The sequence below is a fragment of the Camelus bactrianus genome, chromosome 9, assembly GCF_048773025.1.
Source record: "Camelus bactrianus isolate YW-2024 breed Bactrian camel chromosome 9, ASM4877302v1, whole genome shotgun sequence".
NCBI classification, from domain to species: domain Eukaryota; kingdom Metazoa; phylum Chordata; class Mammalia; order Artiodactyla; family Camelidae; genus Camelus; species Camelus bactrianus.
The window spans coordinates 44516023-44539707 of NC_133547.1; the positions used below are offsets into that span (position 1 = coordinate 44516023).

The 23685-nt window shown below is 33.1% G+C and overlaps 1 protein-coding gene across 9 annotated transcripts in view; it reads left to right on the top strand.

Moving 5' to 3' along the window:
• Positions 1–19390, top strand: part of SYCP1 (synaptonemal complex protein 1) — a 105285-nt gene extending 85895 nt beyond the window's left edge. For all 9 annotated transcript variants that reach the window (XM_074370237.1, XM_074370236.1, XM_074370238.1 and 6 more), the window contains 4 exons: positions 3562–3741; positions 10686–10829; positions 18714–18803; positions 18903–19390. In XM_074370237.1, coding sequence (XP_074226338.1) covers positions 3562–3741; positions 10686–10829; positions 18714–18803; positions 18903–19040 — 552 coding nt within the window. In that variant the 3' untranslated portion in view covers positions 19041–19390. The remainder of the gene's footprint in view (positions 1–3561; positions 3742–10685; positions 10830–18713; positions 18804–18902) is intronic.
• Positions 19391–23685: the final 4295 nt, after the last annotated feature.

Consider the following 23685-nt stretch of genomic DNA (forward strand, 5'->3'; position numbering starts at 1 on the left):
CTTATGGTTTCCTTTGCTGTGCAACAGCTTATTAGTTTAATTAGATCCTGTCTGTTTAATTTTGCTTTTATTTCTATTGTCTGGGTAAATTGCCCTAGGAGAACATTGCTGAGATTTGTCAGATAGTGTTTTGCCTATGGTTTCTTCTAAGAGGTTTATAGTGTCTTATCTTATGTTTAAACCTTTAAGCCATTTTGAGTTTATTTTTGTGTATGATGTGAGGGAATATTCTAACTTCATTGATTACATGCAGCTGTCCAGTTTTCCCAACACCATTTCCTGAAGAGACTGTTTTTACTCCATTGTATGTTCTTGCCTCCTTTGTCAAAGTTTAATTGAGTATGTGGGTTTCTGGGCTCTCTATTCTGTTCCATTGATCCATATGTCTATTTTTGTACCAGTACCATGCTGTTTTGATTACTGTAGCTCTGTAGTATTGCCTGAAGTCTGGGAGGGTTATTCCTCCAGCTTCATTCTTTTTCCTCAGTAATGCTTTGGCAATTCCAGGTCTTTTGTGATTCCATATAAATTTTAGGATTATTTGTTCTAATTCTGTGAAAAATGTCCTGGGTAATTTGATAGGGATTGCAATAAATCTGTAGATTGCTTTGGGTAGCATAGCCATTTTAACAATATTAATCCTTCCAATCCTAGAACATGGGATATCTTTCCATTTCTTTATGTCAGCTTTAATTTCCTTAGTCAGTGTCTTGTAGTTCTTTGCATATAGATCTTTCACTTCTTTGGTCAGATTTATTCCTAAGTCTTTTATTCTTTTGGATACAGTTTCAAAAGGGATTGTTTCTTTACTTTCTTTTTCTGACATTTCATTATTAGTGTAAAGAAATACCACTGATTTCTGTATGTTAATCTTGTATCCTGCTACCTTGCCGAATTCTTTTATTAGCTCTAGTAGTTTTTGTGTGAAGCCTTTAGGGTTTTCTACATATAGTATTATGTCATTTGCATATAATGACAATTTCACCTCTTCTCTTCCTGTTTGGATGCCTTTTATTTCTTTTTCTTGTCTAATTGCTATGGCTAGGACTTCCAATACTATATTGAATAAAAGTGGTAAGAGTGAGCATCCTTGTCTTGTTCCAGATTTTAGGAGGAAGGCTTTCAGCTTTTCACCATTGAGTATTATGCTGGCTGTAGGTTTGTGATAAATAGCTTTTATTATGGTGAGATTTGTTCCCTCTATACCCACTTTGGTAAGAGTTTTTATCATAAATGGATGTTGAATTTTATCAGATGCTTTTCCTGCATCTATTGAGATGGTCATGTGATTTTTGTCCTTTCTCTTGTTGATGTGGTGTAATTAATGCTTTTCTTTTCTTTGGATGTATACCCAGGAGTGGAATTGCTGGCTCATATGGTAGTTCTATTTTTAGTTTTTTGAGAAACATCCACCCTGTTTTCTAAAGTAGCTGCACCAATTTATATTCCCACCAACAGTGTACCAGGATCTCCTTTCCTCCACATTTGTTATTTGTGGTCTTTTTGATAATAACCAATCTGACAACTGTGAGGTGATATCTCATTGTGGTTTTTATTTGCATTTCTCTGATAATTAACGATGTTGAGCATCTTTTCATGTGCCTGTTGACCTTCCATATATGTCTTCTTTGGAAAAATATCTGTTCAGGTTCTCTGCCCATTTTTTAATTGGGTTCATTTTTTTGTTGTTGTGTTGTATGAGCTATTTATATTTTTTGGATATTAACCCCTTATCAGTCATACTATTTGCAAATATTTTCTCCAATTCAGTAGGCTTTTTGTTTTTTCAGTGGTTTCCTTTGCTGTGTAAAAACTTTTAAGTTTAATTAGGTCCCATTTGTATATTTTTGATTTTGTTTCCTTTGCCTTAGGAGACAGAGCCAAAAAATATTGCTATGATTTATGTCAAAGAGTGTTCTACCTGTGTTTTGTTCTAGGAGTTTTATGTTTTCTGGTCTCACATTTAGGTCTTTAATTCAAATTTTGACTTTATTTTTGTATATAGTGTTAGAAAAAGTTCTGATTTCATTCTTTTATATGTAGCTGTCCAGTTTCCCATGCACTATTTACTAAAGAGGCTGTCTTTTCTCATTGTATATTTTTGCCTCCTTTGTCATAGATTAATTGACCATAAGTGCATGGGTTGATTTCTGTGCTCTCTGTTCTGTTCCACTGATTTATGTCTAATCTTTGTGCCAGTATCATACTGTTTCAATTACTGAAGCTTTGTAGTACAGTCTGAATTTTAGGAAGCTTATCTCCAGCTTCGTTCTTCTTTCTCAAGATTGTTTTGGCTATTCAGGGTCTTTTGTATTTTCATACCAATTTTAAAATGGTTTGTTCCAGTTCTGTGAAAAGCACTATTGGTATTTTGATAGGTATTTCATTGAATCTGTATATTGCCTTGGGTAATATGGTCATTTTAACAATATTAGTTCTTCTAATGCATGAACATGGTGTATCTTTCCATCTGTTTGTGTCATATTCAATTTCTTTCGTCAGTGTCTTATAGTTTTCCAAGTCATTTAGCTCCTTGATTATGTAGGTGGAATAAGTTTAAGCCTGGAGATACTTGGAGATTTACTTAAAATTATCCAACAAGGCAGTAAAAGATCCAGGAGAAAACAGCATATTACTTGACTCATCATCCAGTGTTTTTTCATAACATGCATGGTCACCTCTTAATCCTGCATGCTATACCCTCCTAATTTAAACTCACTCCAGATTCAACCACCAAGCTTTTGTTTTGAGAGTAGCCTTTGTGTGTAAGTGTGTGTGTGTGTGTTTGTGTATTTCATTCTTTCTAGTGATTAATAGCCATAATTGTATTCATGGAGATGTTTATAACTGAAGGAAGTTCTGAAATAGAAACTGATGAGCTGGGTTTCATGTAGGAGTCCACTAAAACAACTATTACTAGTTTTCACTAGAAAGCTAGGTCAAGTGCTGAAGGAATATATGTATAAAGGTAAGAGAAAGAGAATTTGAAAAAATTGAGTTGAAATAAAGTCTAAGTATTTAAAGTAAATTTGCAATTTGTTTATTTTCAGAATTGAAGCAAAAGCTATTTTTTCACCTTTTTTTCTTAAAAATTTCTCTAGTTCTTTAAAATTTTTTTCTTCTCTTTTTTTTTAGAGGAAGTGAGGCTAGTGAATAGGAAACAGCTGATATGTTTATAGGTGATAGAGGAAATATGAAAGCATAAAAGAGAATGCCCTTTTGCTTTCAGGCTATTGGAATGAACCACAGATTAAGATTTTTTGCCACCAGGAACAGAGATTCTTCTTTGAAGAATCCTCAACTTTTGGTCAAATGGGGATTTGAGATGTCTTACTTGTTTTTATAGCAGCTCTGTGAAGACAGAGAGGGGCAGATACCATTTTCATCTTAAATGGGAAAATGAAGTGACAAAGAAGATAAGTGTAATTTATTCAAAGTTTTCTAATCAATAACAAGTTTGGTGGTAAATTCTGGTTTATTTCAGTGTTACTTCTACTCGTTGGTGCATTTTAATTAAAGTGACTTTAATGATGATTTTATTCACTTTTGTGTTTAATATAGAAAACACAGACATCTTCACTGGAAACACCTGAAACTAGTTATTGGAAATTTGATTCTAAAGCAGCTCCTTCACAAAATATATCTCGTAAATTCGCATCAGCTGATCATGGCAAATCAAAAGATAAAAAAAACAATCTGTGGACATCTGCCAAAAATACTTTATCTGCACCATTACCAAAGGTTTGTTGCTAAAATTTCTAAGAAAGCAGTAATTTTTTTAAATAAAAAGAAGTCTCTAGTATCACATACCATATATGTGGTATTGCACACATAGATATAGAACCATTTTCTTGAAAGTTTCAATTATTTGTTAAACTAGCATAAAATGGTTTCATTTTTTAATCTGTCACTGTTCACAACTTAATGACATCTTGGGCAAATTCCATCATTTTCTGGCATTCACCAATGCATAGGTCTCTGATGTGCAAAAACTTGACATTTTCCATTATCACCTCAGTTACCTCTCTTTGCTGTTTACTCCTCATAATCTTTCTGCTGGAGTATTTTACTTAGCAGTCAGCCCTCTTGGAGCAGGTGCCACTAGCAAGGTGGCTCATATCTAGCTGTCTTCCACATGTCACTTAATCTGTGGGGAATTCAGTCAACTTTTCAGGGCTTAAATAGCAGTATATAATGCTCTACTTCTGACTCTGCATTCCCCTTTCTCTGCCATCTTATCTCTAATTTCTTTTGACTCTGCTCAGCCAGACACAAAGACAGATAAACAAATTTTCTGCCCAAGTTTATATCCATCTGGGGAATAAGATGCCAGTCTCCCCTTCTTGAAGGCACCCCTAGTCTTTATAAGGCTGCTTTTTAGAGTTTTTTCCTCAGGGAAGTTGAGGGGAAGAGTATTTCAACCTGTCTTTACCCTTCTAAGCTGAAATTTCATGCCTTTCCCTCCCAGTTTCCTTAAAATAACTGGGAGTAAGGGAGATGTTTGGTAATTGTTGGGCCTGTTCAACCATTTTTTAATAAGCCTTAGAGATGGAGCTGGCCTTAATCATAGGTTGCTTCCTTTAGAATATGTGTTACTAGCACTTTCCCACCAGCTTCATGCTTTCGTTGACAAGTCTAGAGCAAAAGAAAGAGTCCCACTCATATCCTATTATATATACAATATTATCCACCTTGTGGAAATTATGAAAATTAGTAAATTACATAGCTTAGAGAGGCTTTTATGTAAAATTATTTTATTGTATTTACTATTCTGTTACTCAGAATATGAAATGGTCTCTATTTAAGAATTTCTTAAAAAACACTTTCTATTGAAATATATGCAAGAAAAATGCACAGATCCTGATTATACAACTTGATGAATCTTTACAAACTGAACATGACCTTATTACCAGCATTCAGATTAAAACACAGAAAATACTGTCACCTCAGAAGAGCTGATTGTTTCCCCTTCCAGTTGCTAGCCCCTCCTCCAAGGCCAATTGTTGTCCTAACTTCTAATATTAGATATACCTGTTTTTGCATTTTCTATAATTAGAAACAGTATTTTTGTTTTGACGTTTTCACTTAATATTATGTTTATGAGATTCATCCATATTGTTGCTTGAACTTGCTTTATTTTTATTTCTATTTGGCATTTCATTGTAGGACTGTACCACAGCTTATCAGTTGTAATGTTAATGGACATGTGGTTAATTTCCAGAGTAGGCTTTTATGAATAGCACTACTATAAAAATTCTAGTGCTTGACATGTACACATCTTGGTTGGGTATATATCCGTAGGAGTAAAATTGCTGGGTTATAGGGTTATGCATAACACATTCCATGTTAACAGATACTGCCTGATCTGTTTTAACTCTGACACAAAACATGCATGTGTTTTTCCCCATGCCAGCCAATTCTCCAGTTCTCCAGACACCAACTGGGTGTCCTACCATTTGATTAAATTCTGACACTACCAACCTGTAGTTAATGTAGACCCCACAGTTCAAGAGCTCAGTCCCACAAGTCTGCTCCCATTTAAGTTACAGTGCTGGCTTGCCATTTGTACTACTGACCAACTGGCTATAAATTGGAGGTTCCCACAACCCCCTTCTCAGATTTGATAATTTGCTTGAATGACTCACAGAACTCAGCAAATTACTTTACTTGCTATTACCAGTTTATAAATGTTATAATTCAGGAACAGCCAAATGTAAAAAATGCATATGGTGCAAGGTATGGGGGAATGGGCACAGAACTTCCATGTCCTCTCTGGGAGTGCCATCCCTCCCAACATCTCCATGTGTCCACCAAGCTGGAAGCTCTCAGACCCTCATTGTTTAGGGGTTTTTATGGAGGTTTCATTACTTGGCATGATTGGTTAAATCATCAGCCACTGATGATTAACTCAACCTTTAACCCCTGTCTTCTCCAGGAGTACAGGGGGTGAGGCTGAAAGGTTCCAAACTTTTAATCATGCCTTGATCTTTCTGGCAACCAGACATCATCTTGAAGCTGCTTAGGCACCACCTACCACCAGTTAGTTCATTAGCATAAACACAGGTACAGTTGAAAGGAGCTCATTATGGATTACAAAAGATTATTCTATCATATCACTGGGGACAGAGACCAAATGTTATACCAAAAGGTGCATCCTGTCAACCCTGTCACTCGAGAAGTTACAACGGTTTTAAAAGTTCTATGTCAGAAACCAAAGGCAAATAACAAACATGTATTTCTTATTGTATCACACTACCAATCATGGTTTTTTTGTTGTTAAATATTATACTAGTTTACATTCTGGCTGTCAGTGAATGAGAGTCCTGATTGCTGCACATTCTTGCCACCACATGGTAATTTTCATCTTTTTGATTTTAGCCATTCAGGTGTGGTAACCTTACTTTTTTGTTTCAAATGAACTTATTTTATTTTGCAATTAATTTTAGATTTATTGAAAAGTTACAAAGGTAGTACAGAGAATTCTTTTGTATTCCTTGCCCAGTTTTCTCCATTATTATCTTATATTACTGTTTACATTTGTCAAAACTAAGAATCATATGTTCTCTTAACTAAACTTCAGACTTTATTTGGATTTCAGTTATTTCATTAATGTCCTCTTTCTCTTCCAGGATCCAACCCGAAGTACCACATTGTATTTAATCATAATGTCTTAATCTTAATTTTGAATATAGGCATTTGTAGCTATAAAATTTTCTCTGAACACTGGTTTCACTGTATCCTATAAGTATGTTGTATTTTCCTTTTCATTCTTCTCAAAGTACTTTCTAATTTCCCTTAAGATTTATTTATTTTTGAAAAATAAAGTTATGTGCATTGTATTGCCATATTTGTGAATTTCCTAAGTATTCATCTAGCTAGTTTATAGTGTTATTCAAGTATTATATTTCCTTGCTGATCTTATGTCTAGTTGTTCTTTTCATTATTGAAAGTGGGATGTGGGAGACTTCCTACTATTATTGTTTAATTATCTGTTTTTCTCAGTTTTTAAAAAATTTTATTCTTTTTCTTTTTTATTGAAGTATAGTCAGTTTACAATGTTGTGTCAATTTCTGGTGTACAGCACAATTACTTAAGTCATATAGGAGCATACATATATTCATTTTCATACTCTTTTTTACCATAGGTTACTACAAGATATTGAATATAGTTCCCTGTACTATACAGTACAAACTTGTTGTTTATCTATTTTATGTATATTAGTATCTGCAAATCTAGAACTCCCAATTTATCCCTTCCTACCCGGTTCTCAGCTTTTGATTCATGTATTTGAGAGCTATATTGTTAGCTGCATATATACTTGTACCAGTTATTCTTTCTTGATAGGCTGACCCTTCTACCTTTGTAGAATGTTTTTTTGTCTCTGGTAATCTTTTTTATGTCTGTTTCATCTGACATTAAGATAGCCAGCCCAGCTTTCTTTTGTTTATTATTTGTATGATATATCACCCATCTACTTCCAACCTACTCCTGTTATTGAATCTAAATTGTGTCTTTTGTGGACAGCACATAGTTGGATCCTGCTTTTTCCATCATTCATTCTGACAACTCTGCATTTTTACTGGAATGTTTAATTGACTTACATTTAATGTAATTACTAAAAAGGTAGAACTAAGTCCACCATTTTGTTCTTTATTTTCTATATGTCTTATGTCTTTTTGTTCCTGTGTCTTTCCATTACTGTCTTACTTTGTATTAAATAGGTATTTTCTAGTATACCATTTTAATCCTCTTTTTTTTTTTAAAACTATACTTCTGGAATTATTTTCTTAATGATAACCTGGAAAGGATAGTTAACACCTTAACTTAAAATGATTAGTTTGAATTAATATCAGAGTAATTTCAATGATATATAAAAACTTTGCCCCACTATAGCTTCATTCTCTTTTTCACTTTTATCATATGAATCATGTATTTATACATTTAGGCCTATTGACACAGTATTATTGCTTTATATGTCTGTGTTTTAAATTAGGTAGGACAAAAAGTTACAAACAAAAATATGTTTATACTATCTTTTATAATTACCTATGCATTGTCCTTTTCTGGTGCTCTTTATTTCTTTATGTGAATTTGAATTTCATTTTCTTTCATTTCAGCCCAAAGGACTCCCTTTAGTATATTTGTGAGGAAGATCTGCTAGTGACAATTCTCTAAATTTTTGTTTATCTAGGAATATGTTAATTTCTCCTTCATTTTTGAAGGATAGTTTTGCTGGATATAGAATTATTTGGTAACAATTCTTTTAGCACTTTGGATATGTCAACGCTTTTTGGATAGCCTGGTTTCTAGTGGAAAATCTAGTTAATATTATTGAGGATCCCTTATATGTAATAAGTCACTTGTCTCTTGCTACTTTCAAGTTTCTCTTTGTCTTTGTCTTTTTTTTTTTTTTTTTTTTTTTTTGAGCAGAGAGAGGTTCATTGCAGGGCCAAGCAAAGAGGACAGGCAACAGGCTCGAAAACTCAAACTCCCTCTTTGTCTTTTGACAGTTTGCTTATAATGTTTCTATGTATGGTTCTCTTTGATTTTTATCTTCCTTGGAGTTTGCTGAGCTTCTTGGATGTGTAGATAGATTAATGTTTGCTTCAAATTTGGGAGGTTTTCAGCCATTATTTTTTCAAATATTATTTCTGCCCTTTCTCTCTCTACTGTCATTCTGAGACTCCAATTATGCGTATGTCAGTGTGGTTAGTGGTGTCCTTATAATTCTCTGAGGCTCTGTTCATTTTTCTTCTTTCATCTTTCTATTACTCAGACTGGATAGTATCATTTGAACTATCTTCAGGTTCATGAATTCTTTCCTCTACCTTCTCAGATCTGACACTGAGCCCCTTTAGTGATTTTTTCATTTTAGTTATTGTACTTTTCAACTCCAGAATATCTGTTTCATTCTTTTAAAAATAAATTCTGTCCCTCTGTTGATACTCCATTTGGTTTGACATTGTCTTTATGCTTGCCTTCAGCTCTTTGAGATATGGTTTTCTTTAGTTCTTTGAACATATTTAAAATAGGTGATATAAAGTCTTTGTCTAAGAAGTCTAATAACTAGGCTTCCTTAGAGATAGTTTCTATTGACTGCCCCCCACCCCACCCATGTATGGGTCATAATTTCTTATTCTTTGCACATCTTATCATTTTTTCTTGAGATCTGAACATTAAAAATAATGTAATGTGACAACTCTGGATAATCAAATTCTTCTCTCTCCTTAAGGTTTGTTGTTCCTGCATATCAGTTTTTAATTGTTCGATTAGTGATTTTTGTAAACTAATTCTATAAAGTTTATATTCTTTGAGTGCCATTAAAGTCTCTACTTGGTTAGCTTAATGTTCAGCTGTTTGAGTAGAGATTTTCTTAAATGCTTGAATCATTAAATCTCCCAGTTGTTGCCAAAGGACTATTAGTGTTAAGGCACTTTCAATACCCAGCCAGACAGTAGACGACTTTGCCTTAGCCTCCAATTTCTGCTTTTGCAGACCCTCAAGATGAGCCAAAGATAAGAGCTTAGGACCTACTCATGTCTTTCCTGTGCTTACTCACAGCCCTATCCACGAGAGTGGCTGTTTTTCCAGTAATATATGAAAGCTTCTCAAAGTCCCTGTGGACATCTCATTTCTTAGCTGTCCTTGTAAGGTTTTTGGTTAGTCTTTCATTCACCCCAGCTGATGGTCATTGCCTCAGAGAGCTGAAAAGTTAGAATACTTGTCTGTAATTTTTTTTTGACAAATGTTATTCCCTACCCTACACACATTGAGGAGAGAGCCCCCCCCCCCAACTCTGAGTGAGTTAAATACAGACAACCCTGTAAATGAAGTCTTCCAGAGAATGACTAGACAGGTCAAATAATGACAACTCTTTGAGTATAAAGCTTTGAAAGAGCTCTAGTTCTGTTTTGCTCTCTTTAGTGGCTACCAGGCTGGACCAGGAATGTGGGCTGTTACTTTTTAAAGGTAACACAGAGCTAGAGAGCAGGGGATGAGATGAGGAAAAGTTGATACCACTAATGTTGCTGTTCTTACAGAGGTTCAGCCATTTAAAAACAAAAAACCAAAAATACTTTCCAGGTTGTGGCAAGCTTTTTGTTAATTTCTAGAGTTCTAAACAAGCTGATTTTGACCACTTTTATGAGCACTTTTGTTGCTTTGTGAAAAAGCAAATTTTTGTAACTCCTTACTCTACCTTTCAGTGAGCTTTTTAAAGATAATTTTTAAAAATTATAAAATTTACATATTACAGGGTAATATGGAATACTAAACATTCACCAATACAATTACCTTACCAACAAAAGATAAGCAAACTTATTTTCTCATAAATCAGTAAGGATTTTTATAGAGAGAGCAAAGCTCTCAGTTCTTTGGTCTTAATCATTGTTAGCAAAATTAAGGTCTTTCTTAAGACTGTTGACTGCTGAAGCTGGAGGCAGTCTCTCTCATCCTCTCTTCCTTTCTCTCTCTTTCTCTTTCTCACTCTTTCCTTGCCCTCCACCCTCTTCCTCACAACCCCCTACTATTTTCTGCAAAAACATATGAATTAAATTCTTATCCAAAATTTCTACTTTATATACATGCCAATAATAATGGAGAGTTATTGATCGCTAAAGCTTCAATTTGCCTTTAATAACATGTTTTATTTGATGGAATAATGTATTGTTTTTCTTTTTTGATAGGCATATACTGTGAAGACACCAACAAAACAAAAAATTCGGCAAAGAGAAAACAAGAACGTACCCATTGAAGAATGTAACAAAAAGAGAAAAACAGTCTTTGATTTTGATATTAATTCGGATAGTTCAGAAACTACTGATCTTTTGGTAAAATTATTACGGATAATCACATTCATTATTTATTTACATTATTCTACTTCTACATTATTGCTTGATGTATATACAGAATATATGGGCATAGTATCTATCATTGCAATACTGAAAAAAAATAGGACCCTACTATAACAAAACTCTATGCTTTTGCGGCATTTTAAAGAAATTAGGATTAAAATAATCTCCCTAAACTTCAGAAAACATGACATTTTGAAACACTTGATGTAACATAGTTGGCTTATGAGATGACTAACCGTCTTGTTTTCCATTGGCGTGTTCTTTTCTTTTTTTTTTTTAAAGAAAGGTCAAATGAATATTTTTAATGTTGCTGCAGCCAAATTTGTTTTTTGACACCCCTCTTGATTTTGTTGTTATACATGTTCCTTTATTTTATAACACTTACTCGTTGAAATCTGTATCAAAGTATTGGTTGACAGCCTTAACCTTTCTATGATTCTTAAAGAGTTAATATGTTAAAGATGGCGTGCTTAAGGAGGATATTTCCCCTAGCAGTTTGTATCCCCAATTACTCCCTACTATGAGTATATTCACACATATCAGTATTTTCCAAAGGCATAATTATTATTAATTGAAAATGAATAATTAAACTTAGACTCATTTAATTTAAAAACAAATAAATCTCATTACATGAAATGGAGCAATATACCAAAGATTCTTAATTACAAAATTCAAGTCAAAGTCATTTGTTTTGTTATTCTGACTAATAACTATGTGATCCCTCAAGCTTTTATACTGCTTTGGGATCCTTTACTCTCATTTGTTCTGAAATAATGAGTAGTTAAAGTCTTAAAATTGTAATTACTAAAATTAACTTACAGAAAATCACTACTCTAGTACTTCTTTGTTTTATAGATAGTGATTAACATTTTAATGATTAGAACTGTGAATCAGGCACTGTTGTAAAGACTTTACACAAATTACTTCAGTTATTTCTTAAAAATAATCTCATGCTCTAGAAGTATAGACAGGGTTGTTATTCTCATTTTACAGATGAGGCAGTTATGTCCTACCAGTACCTTGCCCAGGATCATATAGCTAGTAATACGTGGAGCTAAAATTTGAACACTGACAGTATGTCTCCAAATCCTATGTATGGCATTGTACATAATATCTACCAGTTCAGACTGAAGTCTAAGTATATAAAAATGTAATGAGAATTGGTAGAAAGAGCATGAGCTCTGGAATTAGACATGCCAGGATTGAAATCCATACTGTTTTTCTAGTGTGAATTTAGGCCAATTTCTTAGCTGATCTGAGATTTGGAATGACTCATAATTTTACTTCGTTTTTAAAAGGAGCATCACAACTTTGCAAACAATTATTTAAACTAGTCTCAGGACATTTCACAATGGGCTTTATTGGTTGTAGTTATCACTTGAAATTAGTTATTTTTGTAATTTTCTTAGCTGTTGCATTTAAATTTTGGCAAACATTCAAATATTATAAAAAGTAAAGTTTAAAAATGTATTGTCTAGAATGACCTTAGAGAAAATAGTGGAGTAGGAAGTGTCAGGAATCCATTTCTCCACCTAGACAACAATTATACTGGCAGAAATTATCTGAAGTAATTTATTTTGGAACTCTAGAGACTATTTGAATGCTTGCAACTTCCAGGGGGAAACTTGGGTAGTAAATTATGGTTAAGTTTGGTCACTTTCAGGTTTAAAAGTGGTAATGGATGCCTATCACCTAACACATAGCCATATTGTAGGCAGCCATGCTTGCATCTTGTTGGAGTCAGGGTGAGCAAAAAGGACCTTGTTCTCCAGAGATCGAGGTTCAGTGTTCTGATTGCTGATTGCTGCTTCTGATCACTGAGGTACAGGTACAGATCTTTTGGTAAAATTATTACGGATAATCACATTTATGGCATTGTTTCAGTCCTTACTGGCTGAAGTGTCTTCTGGAAGATTTAAATGAACTGAACTTGTTTCTCTGTCTCTCTTTCTCCTTCTCTTTGGGGAGTCAGACATTTAAGGGTTAGAACATTCAAAATCAGTCACATTTATGGGGCATTTAGAAAGCCACTACACATGCCCAGGGAAAGATACACTCTCAAAAAAACCAAAAAGATCTCAAATTTTCACCAGAGGCTTGTCCATGGTGCAGAGATACTTTCAAAAGTAAAACAAAAAGCAAAACAAATCTAAATAAATAAGTAGCAAACCCTGGGGAAGAGGAAGAATCTGAATTGCAGATGTATCAAGTTGTAAGATTAAAATGTCTAGTTTTCAACAAAAAATCACAAGGCATACAAAGAAAGGCAAGTATGGCCTATCAAAGGAACAAAACAAATCAATAGAAAATATCCCTATGGAAGCTCAGGTATTGGACTTTCTAGACAAAAACTTTAAAATAACTGTTTTAAAGTTACTCAAAGAGCTAAAGGAAGACAAAGACAGAAAATTGTATGAATAAAATAAGAATACCAATAAAGAGATAGAAATTATAAAAAGAATAAAGAAGAAATCTTGGAAATGAAAGTACAGTAACTGAAATGAAAAGTGTATTAGAGGGATTCAAAAACAGATATAAGTAAGCAGAAGAAATAATTGATAAACTTGAAGATAAGACAATAAACTATTGAGTATAAACACAGAAAGAATGAAGAAAAGTGAATAGAGCCTCAGAGACTTGTGGGACATCATCAAAAGGTCAATATATGAATTGATATATAGAAGGAGGAGAGAGAGAGAGGAATATTTGAGGAAATGGCTGAAAACTTCAAATTTTGATGAAATGAATCTACAAATTTAGGAAGCTCATTGAATTCTGAGTGGATGGACTCAGACTCACATCAAAACATTATAATCAAACTGTTGAAAGACAAAGAGTATCTTGAAACTAGCAAGAGAGAAGCAACTCATCACATACAAGGTACCCTTGAGAAGATTATCAGCTGATTTCTCATCAGAAACCTTGGAGGCCAGAAGACAGTAGGTTTATATATTCAAAGAGCTGGAAGAAAAAGATTGTCAACTAAAAATTTAATATCAGGCAAGACTTTTCTTCAGAAATGGAGAAATTAAGACATTCCTAGATTTAAAAAAGCCGAGGGAGTTGTCACTAGACCTTCTTTCTCTTCCAGAAGCTCTGAAGGCAGTTGTTCAGGTTGAAATGAAAGGATGCTAGACAGTAACTCAAAGTCATATGAAGAAATAAAAGATCTCTGATAAAGTTAAATACATGGAAATTTATAAAAGCTGGAATTGTAATTTTGGCTTCTAAATTCACTTTTTATTTTCTACATAATTTAAAAGACAAATGCATAAATATTATTTGTCTATGTTACTGGGCACACAATATATAAAGATGTAATTTTTTGACATCAGTAGCAGAGGGAGAAAGAAGCTGTATAAGAGCAATTTGTGTAGGCTGTTGAAGTTGGTATAAATTTAAATTAGGTTATTTAATGTTTGGTTGTCAAATGTAATACGCATGGTAACCACAAAAAGTATTTACAGAATATACACAAAAGGAAATGAGAAGGGGATCAAAACATTTTACTACCAAAAAAGTCATCTAAGTACAAAAGACAGTAATGGAGGAAATGAGTGACCGAAAAAAAAAACAAACCTATAAAGCATATAAAAAATAAATATCACAAAAGGCAAAAGTTAGTCTCTTCTTATCAGTAATTAGTTTAAATGTAAATGGATTATACTCTTTAATAAACAAACATAGATTGGCAGAATAGATTCTCTAAAATGGCTTAAATATGGTCTAAAATATATGTGTGTATGTATATATGTGTGTGTGTGTGTGTGTGTGTGTGTGTGTGTAGTCTAAAAGAGACTCATGTTAGATCCAAATTGGCCAAATGTGAAAGGATGGAAAAATATATTCATACAAATAGTAACCAGAAAAAGAGGTGAGATGGTTTTACTAATTTCTGACGAAATAGACTTTAAATCAAAAATTACAAGAACAAATAAGGACACTACATATTAATAAAAGTTTCAGTAAAGCAAGAAGTTATGACAGTTTTAATCATTTACATATCTAATAACAGACCCTTAAAATATATGAAGCAAAGCTTTATAGAATTGAAAAGAGAAATAGACAGTTACACATTAATAGTTGGATACTCCAATACCCCACCTTTAATAATGGAGGAAATAACTAGACAGAAGATAAGTAAGGAAACAGGAACAACAGAAACAAAATAGATCTAATAGACATGTATAGAACACTCAATCCAACAACAGAGTACATATCCTTCTTAAGTACACGTAGACATTCTCCAGGGTAGACCATGTTGGTCCCAAAGCAAGTCTTACTAGATTTAAAAAGCTAAGCATCATATAAATAATCTTCTCTGAATATAATAAGATGAAGTTAGAAATTAATAAGAGAAGGAAAAATAGAAAATTCACAAATTTATGGAAATTAACACATTTCTAACCATCTAAAATGGATCTGAGAAGAAATCACAAGGGAAATTTGACTAACAAATGAAGAAAAATGAAAACAATATACAAAACTTATGTGAGCAGCAGAAACATTGCTCAAAGGGAAATGTATAGCTGTAAATTGTACATTGAAAAAGAAAGAAAGAAATCAATATACTAAATTTACACCTTAAGGAACTAGAAAAAGAAGATCAAACTAAACCCAAAGCTGACATAAGGAAATAATAGATTAGAGTGGAGATAAACAAATTAGAGAAAAATACAGAGAAAAATCAATAAAACCAAAATTTGTTTCTTTGAAAAGACCAACAAAATTGACAAACCTTTAGCTTAGACAAAGAAAAGAACATGCAAATTATTAAAATCAGAAATGAAATTGGAGATGTTATTACCAAACTTTCAGAGGTAAAAAGAGAATACTGTGAATAATTGTATGCCAACAAATTAGATAACTGAGAATAAATAAACATGGAAAAATTACTTGAAACACACATACCTAAACCAACTCAAAAAGAAACAGGAAACCTTAAAAGACCTTAACAAGAGTTTGAGTTAGTAATTTGGAACCTCCCAACAAAGAAAAGTCCTGGACCAGATGGCTTTCTAGTGAGATCTGATGTATTCTACCAAACATTTAAAGGCTTAACACCAATCATTTTCAGACTCTTCCAAAAAATTGAAGAGGGAACACTTCGTAACTCATTTGATAAAGCTAACACTACTTTGATACCAAAGCCAGATAAAGACATCACAAGAGAGGAAAACTATAGACTATTATCCTTTCTGAATGTAGATGTAAGTATCTTCAACAAAATATTAGCAAATCAAACCGAACGGAATATTAAGAGGGTCATTCACCATGACCAAATGGAATTTATCTAAGCAGTGCCAGGGTGGTTCAATATAAGAAAATCAATGTAATACATCACATTAATAGAATGAAGGAAAGCAAATCCACATCATGATCATCTCAATTGATATAGAGAAGACATTTGACAAAATTCAACATCCTTTTATGATGAAATCTCTCATAAAGCTAAGAAAGAAGATTCCTCAACATGAAAAGGGCATTAATGAAAACCCAAGCTAACATCATGGTCAGTGGTGAAAGACAAAGCTTTACCCCTAAGATTAAGATGAGACAAGGATGCCCACTTTCACAATTCCTTGTCAATGTTGTACTGCAAGTCCTAGCCACAGCTTTTAGCTATTAGACAAATACAAAAAAAAAAAACAAAACCCCAAAACCCAAAATAAAAGGTATGCAAATGAAAAAAGGTAAAACTGTCTCTAATTTGCAGATGACATATCTATACATGGAAAATCACAGAACACAAGAACACTTCTAGAGCTAATAAATGAATTCAGCAAAGTTGAAGGGTATAAGATCAGCACATGGAAATGAGTTGTTTCTATACACCAGCAATGAATAATCCAAAAAGGAAATTAAGAAAACAATTCCACTTACTGTACCATCAAAAAGAATTAAATATTTAAGAACAAATCCAGCCAAGAAAGTAAAATCCTTGTACACTGAAAATTACAAAAATTGCTGAAAGACTTTCTTCGTAGGTAGGAAGACTTAATATTGTTAAGATGTCAGCACTACCCAAAGCAGTCTACATACTCAACAACATTCACTGTTGTCAAATTTCCAACAGCCTTTGGGCACAAATGGAAAATGTGACAGTCACATTTATACAGAATTGCAAGGGGCTCCAGATAGCTAAAACAATCTTGAAAAAGATAACATTGGAAGACTAACAGTTCCTGACGTTAAAACTTACAACACTAGTAGTTAAAACAGTATAGTACTGGCATGCAGACAAATATATACACCAATGTAATAAAAAGAGAGCCCAGAAGTAAGTTTTTATGTATATAGTCAATTGATTTTTGAAAAGAGTGCTAAGATCATTCAATGGGGAAAGGACAGGTTTTTCAACAAATGGTGCTAAGAAAATGGGATATCCACATGTAAAAGAATGAATTTGGACTTTTATCTTATGCTGTATTAAAAAAATTGAGTCAAAGTGGATCAAAGACCTTAACTTAAGGGCTTAAACTATGACACACTTAGAAGAAAATATTGGGGAAATCTTCATGACATTGAATAGCAAGGACTTCATGGATATGATGATACCAAAATACAGACAAAAAATAGATAGATTGGACTTCATCAAAATTAAGAACTTTCATAGATCAAAGGACACTATTAAGGAAGTGAAAAGGCAAGATAAAGATTGGGAGAAAATATTTGCAAAACATATATCTGACAAGAAATTAATATTCAGAATATATAAGAACTCCCATAACTCAGCGACAAAAACCAAGCCAGTTCAAAAATGGCAGAAGACTTGAATAGACATTTCTTCAAAGAAGATAAATGGCCAATAAGCACATGAAAGATGAATGCTACAGAGTCATAAGGATAACATTTTTGTTGTTTTAAATTTGGTTAATTTATTATTTTTATATGATCAGTCATTAATGAACATTCAGTTACCATGCACTAAGTAAAATTTTAATGATAATTTACAACATAATTTTTAAGATAATTTCTCTTTTCTAAGCTGGTCAGTTGGTGCATACTGAAAAGTCAGTTATTTGTGACTTAATGATTCTGCTGAAATCTTAGAACCCATGAAAATGTTTGAATGTTTTTATCCATGAAGCTTCTGAAATTTTTGTTAAATATGACTTTAATGAGCAGGAAAAGATAATGTGAACTGATTGCTTACCTGACTAAATTTATATAGCATATTTAAGAGAATGGATTCTGGACCTTGTCTACCTGGATTTGAATCCTGGCTCTACTTCTTACTAGCTGTGTAATCTTGGGCAAGTTACTTAATGTTTGTGTGTCTCAGTTCTTCACCTTTAAAATGGGGATAATAATAGTATACCTATGTCGAAATTGTTGCAAGGATTAAAACTAATTAAAATATGCAGAGTGCTTAAAATAGTGCCTGACATAAAGTACTAAATAGGTGTCAGCTATTATTATTTGGGAAAATATTCATAAATTGATGATTGACCTAATTTTTATAGGATTATGAATGCTTATTATAAGGCCTAAGTGTGTTTGAACAACTAGGTTGGGGAAAACAAGGAAGTGGTTGTATAAAGATCCTGAAACTAAAATAGAAATCAGTAGAAAAATACTATTCATGCACAACTTATATTCCACATAACCTTTGAGGTATATAGTCAATAGAATCAAAATCTAGGTCCTTGTTTAGCAGATTGAGGATTTATTCTGTCATTGTCTTCTTTCTTCAGTCTTTATTCTTTCTTTTCTCTTCTTTCTCCTTTCATCTCTTTCCTCTTTTTTCCTCCCTCCTCCTCCACCACCTCACCTTTATATGTGGTATGTAGACAAAAATTTAATAATATAATATTAATGGTTGCAGCCCCTAATTATATTTTTATATTTTTCTTTAAGAGCATGGTTTCAGAGGAAGAGACACTGAAAAAGCGATACAAGAAAAATAATCCACCAATTTCTCATCTTTGTGTCAGAACACCAAAAAAGGTAGCTTTTAAATTTTATTTCAGAAAGCAAATTTCAAAAACTGGATTTAATTCTTTTTTTTTTTAAGTTAAACGTATTATAATTTTATTTTTTATTCAGACTCCTTCATCTCTAACAACCCCTGGATCTACGCTGAAGTTTGGAGCTATGAGAAATATGCAGGAGGACTGTTGGGCTGTAATTGCTAAAATGGATAGGAAACAGAAACTAAAGGAAGCAGAAAAGCTATTTGTTTAATTTCAGGAAATTGTAATTAAGGAGCCTAATAACATCAAATTTATAGTTAATTTTTTATTATTATTTTCTAAGGAGCCAAACATTTTCTGAAATTGAGACTTCTTTGATATTGCATAAATAATTTGTTTCTTTATATTTTTATAATTTAGCCTAAATGGGAAATGACTACATGTTACTTGAAAACTTGTAATTGTATTCAGATAATTAGATGATTATATTTTATTTTTACCTTTTCTTGTATTCATGAAAACTGTTTTAGCTAAGTTTTCACATTTGCACAGTTATCCATTGAATGCTAGAAGTATATTACTGGGATTTACTATTTATTCTTTACTATTAAAATATTTTGGATGCAAATAAATACTTCTCATTGATTCTGTGAGGTAATCTGAAATGCTAATCATTATAGTTTTGCTAATACTTATTTTTAAAATCTTCAGGTCATTTTAGTTAAGTTTCACAGTTCTGAAGCAGCTTTGACTTACCTATTTACAAAATTGATAAATGGCTTTAAGTTGCAGGAAGAAAGGCTCTACCAGTATGACTTCCTGAAATATTATTTCATTTATTCTACATTCATTAGGCAAATATTTATTGAATGTCTGCTAAGAATTAAGCACAGTTCTAGATACTGGGAATATGACAATAAAAAGAACAGAAAAATAGGCCCTCTGTTCTTCTAGAGCTTACATTTTAATGAAGGAAATAGATAATAAACAAATAAGCAAAACACATAGTATATTAATGATAGTTGCTAAAGAGAAATAACAGGGAAGAGTATTAGGGAGTATTGAAAGGGGTTGAAATTTTATGTAGTATGGCTCACACTGAAAGGACATTTGAAGATGTGATGAATAACTCGTAAGCCTCTAGCTGTCTAGGGGAGAACATTCCTGGTAAAAGGAAGAAAAAGTATAAAGGCCCAGAAGTGGAGGTATGCCTAGTGTGTCTGGGAGGCAGCAAGGAGGCCAGTGTGGGTAGAGGATAATGAGCAGAAGAAGAGTATAAGGAGAAAAGGCCTGATATTTAACAGGATAGGGAACTTGGGTGGGCAGATTATGTAGGGCTTATAGGCTACTGTTAGAGCTTTGGCTTTTACTCTGAATAAGATGTGAAATTAGTATATATTTCTGAGCAAAGAAGAGCCATAATCTGACTCATGTTTTAAAATTAAAATCTTTCTGACTGCTATATTGAGAACAGATTTTGAAAAGGGGACAAAAGGTTAAAACAGAGAAAACAGGAGATTGTTTTAATAATGCATATGAGAGATGGTAGTGGCTTGAACAAGGGTGAGAGCAGCAGAGGAGTAAAGAGGTCAGCTTCTGGATGTTTTGAAGATTAGATGTGGGATAAGACAGAGAAGGGGACAAGGATAATGTCAATATTTTTGGGCTGAGCAATGTAATTTTGGACATGTTAGGTCTAAAATGCATATTAGACATCCAAATGGAGATGGTGACAGGCTTAGAGACAGATCCAGGATAGTGGTATAAATTTGGAAGTCAGCTGCATATTTAAAGCTATCAGACTGGATGAGAACATATACAATCATGAGATTGACTATACCCAGAAAAGAGATCAAAGAGGTGAGAGGCATTAGCTAGAATGAAAATGAAGTCTAGCAAGAAGGTATTTCAAAGAAGAGTGACCAATTGTATTAAATACTCCTCAGAAAGAAAGTAAAATTGATTAATGGATTAATGTGTTATTAATATGGAGGTCTTTGGTGATCCTAACAATGGCAGTTTTAGTGAAGTGGAGTTTGATTGCAGGGGGTGGTTAAGGAAAGAATGGGAGGGAAAGAAGTGGAGATAGCTATCTCCATCAAGAGTAAGAACTCAAGAAGTTATACTTTAAAGGGAAGAAGATAAATGATGCAGCTACTAGAATTGGAAGTGAGTCAAGAGAAATTATTTTTAAAGATACAAGAATTAATAATATGTTTAAATAATTAGGGAGAGATTCAAGATGATGTAAAATGAATATGCAGGAGTTTTTTTTTTTTTTTTTTTTTAAAGAATGTCCTATAATAGGCAAGAGGGAGGGAATCTAGTGGAAGATTAAAGTGCTGGGCCTTAGCTAGGAGAAAAGACAGTTCTACTACAGTAATAAGAGAAAAGGAATAGTATATAGGACAAGATGATGGTAGATAGGAGTTTGTAGAACTTTAGTTTCATAGCTTCAATTTTTTTAGTAAAGTAAGAATATCAACCACTAGAATAAAAGTGTTGCAAGTTGTGAAGAGAAGAGTGGGTATGAAAGACTAATCTAATAAAGTAGAGGGGTGAATGAACTTCATAAAAACACCTGACAAATAGATAAAAAATAGTTTTAGAGTTGTCTATAAATAATAACTTTAGTGTAGTAGAATTTTAATTTCCTAATGGTAGAGAATTTGTAGGAAAGGCTAGCCAAGAAAAATGGAAATGCTGTAACATTACAGAAATTACGTTCATCCTTCAATTTATATGCCCAAGACTATACTCTGAAAACTGGATATGATCTTTGGATTTCTAGCTTTTGATCTCTTAATTGAAACTTTATAGTCTCCTGAGCAAGTATTTTTTAGAGAATTATTAGTCTTGACAACGTATGTCACATTTGAAGCTACTATAGATTTTCAAACATTTTAAAATAAAACAAGACTTGTGTATTAGTTAAGGTAACACTAGCTTCTCTGGTTAATCATCAACTTCTCACTTATCTAAAGTCCAAAATAAACAGCCCTATTTAGGAAGCAGCATTCCTCTAGGCAGTGATTTAGGGACCCTGGCTCCTTCCAACTTCTCTCTCTGCCATCTTCAACAACTGGCTTCCAAGTTTGTTGTGAAAGGGGAAACACCATGGAAGATCCATGTGCGAAGTTTTAATGACCCAGGGCTGAAGTAGATGTACATCACTTCCACCCACATTCTACTTTCTAGGACCAAATCATCTGGCCATGCCTAATTTTAAGATAGACTGTGACTCATTTCTAGTTATGTCTCAGGAGGAGATCAGGGAAAGGGTCAGGTGAACGACTAGCCAGCCTGTCACAATTAGTTTACACTCTTTAAATTTTCAAATATTGTTCCTCGTTGCTTTTAATTAAAACAAGATGAGTTAGTTAGGCTCTTAAGTTTTGAAAGATTGCTTCTTGCTGTTCTTTGAAAATGCTGGGCATGCTTCTTCCTTAGAAACTTCCCTGTTTCTCCAGTGATTCCCCTTACACTGCTCCTTTTCTCCCCATGGCACATATTATCTTCTAACATACTATGTACTTTTTTTAGTATGTTTATTATTCATTGTCTTCCCTCACTAGAATGTAAACTTCAGAAAGATAAGGATTTTTGTCTGTTTTGTTTATTGATATATGCTGAGTGCTTAAAATACTGCCTGGCCCTTGGTAGGTAGTCAATATTTGTTGAATTGATTACATAAAATATTAATACATATTTAAGAAAAACTTACATGTACCATACTGATGATTCTTACAGTGAGTAAAACTTCAGAACCAAAATGTTTAATACATGATTTAAAAATAAGATCAAATATTAGCAATTAGAAAAGCATAAAATTTTCTGAAAGCATTATTATAGGAGCCTATATTTGTCTCTTCTGTTTTGAGCTCTAGAGAGTCCGTTTTGACAACCAAATCCAGAATAAAATTTAAGACTAATGCTATTTTTACTTTTAGATAACTCCTAAAAAAAACCAGATTGGGAAAAATTGTCATTTAAAATTTAGAGATCAGTGCATTCATTTGTGGTAACTTCACCAAAAAAAAAAAAAAAAAAACCCCAACCAAAAAAATTCGTAAAAATAATTGCAGCTATTATTAATGAACAATTGGCAGATTTATAATTTAATTATTATGAACATTTTGTAAGCTAATTACACAGTTGAAATAGAGTGGAATTGGGGGGAGCTAAAAAACATACTAATATTGAAACTCTGATGTGGCTCAGGTGATCCTGTATAGGATAATAGCTCCATAGGAATTTTAACTTGATCGGTCACTGTAGCCTATGGTAGCCTTGTTTTTACACGAATTGCTGTTTTTACATGAATTGCTGTTTTTATAGAAATAGGGTGCAGGTTCTGGATCTTAAGTGAATAGCGTGTAAGCTTTGTCTGAAGCAAAATAAGTACCTCAGTGTGTCCACAGGCCATACGCTCCAGGAGAAGCACAGGCTGAGGGGACCTCAGCCAAATTTGGGCTGTAAAAAGAAGAAATATTAGCTATGCTAGACTAAGTAAAGGAGTGGGACTCAAAGGTTATATTTTGGATATATTTTTATAGTGGAACCAAAAAGGTGTGCTGACAAATTGGCTGGAGGTAAGGATGAGGTGAAAGAAAGAAAAGGTGTTAAGGTTGGGTTTTGAAGTTCTGTTTTGGAATATGTAATATTTGAGATAGCTTAGATATCTAAGTGGAGATGTTGAGAAGGTCACTAAACAAATGAATCTGAAGTTTTCCAAAAGGGTTGGTATATAGTAATCATTGGCATAAATACGCCATTTAAAGCACAGGACTGAATGCACTCTCTTTACAGATGGTGAATGTCTAGTTATAGAAAGGAAAGGAGTTCATACTGAGCTTTGGGGTACTGGCACATTGTCAAGCAATAGAAAAATTGCTGGAAAGACTAATAATAAGGGA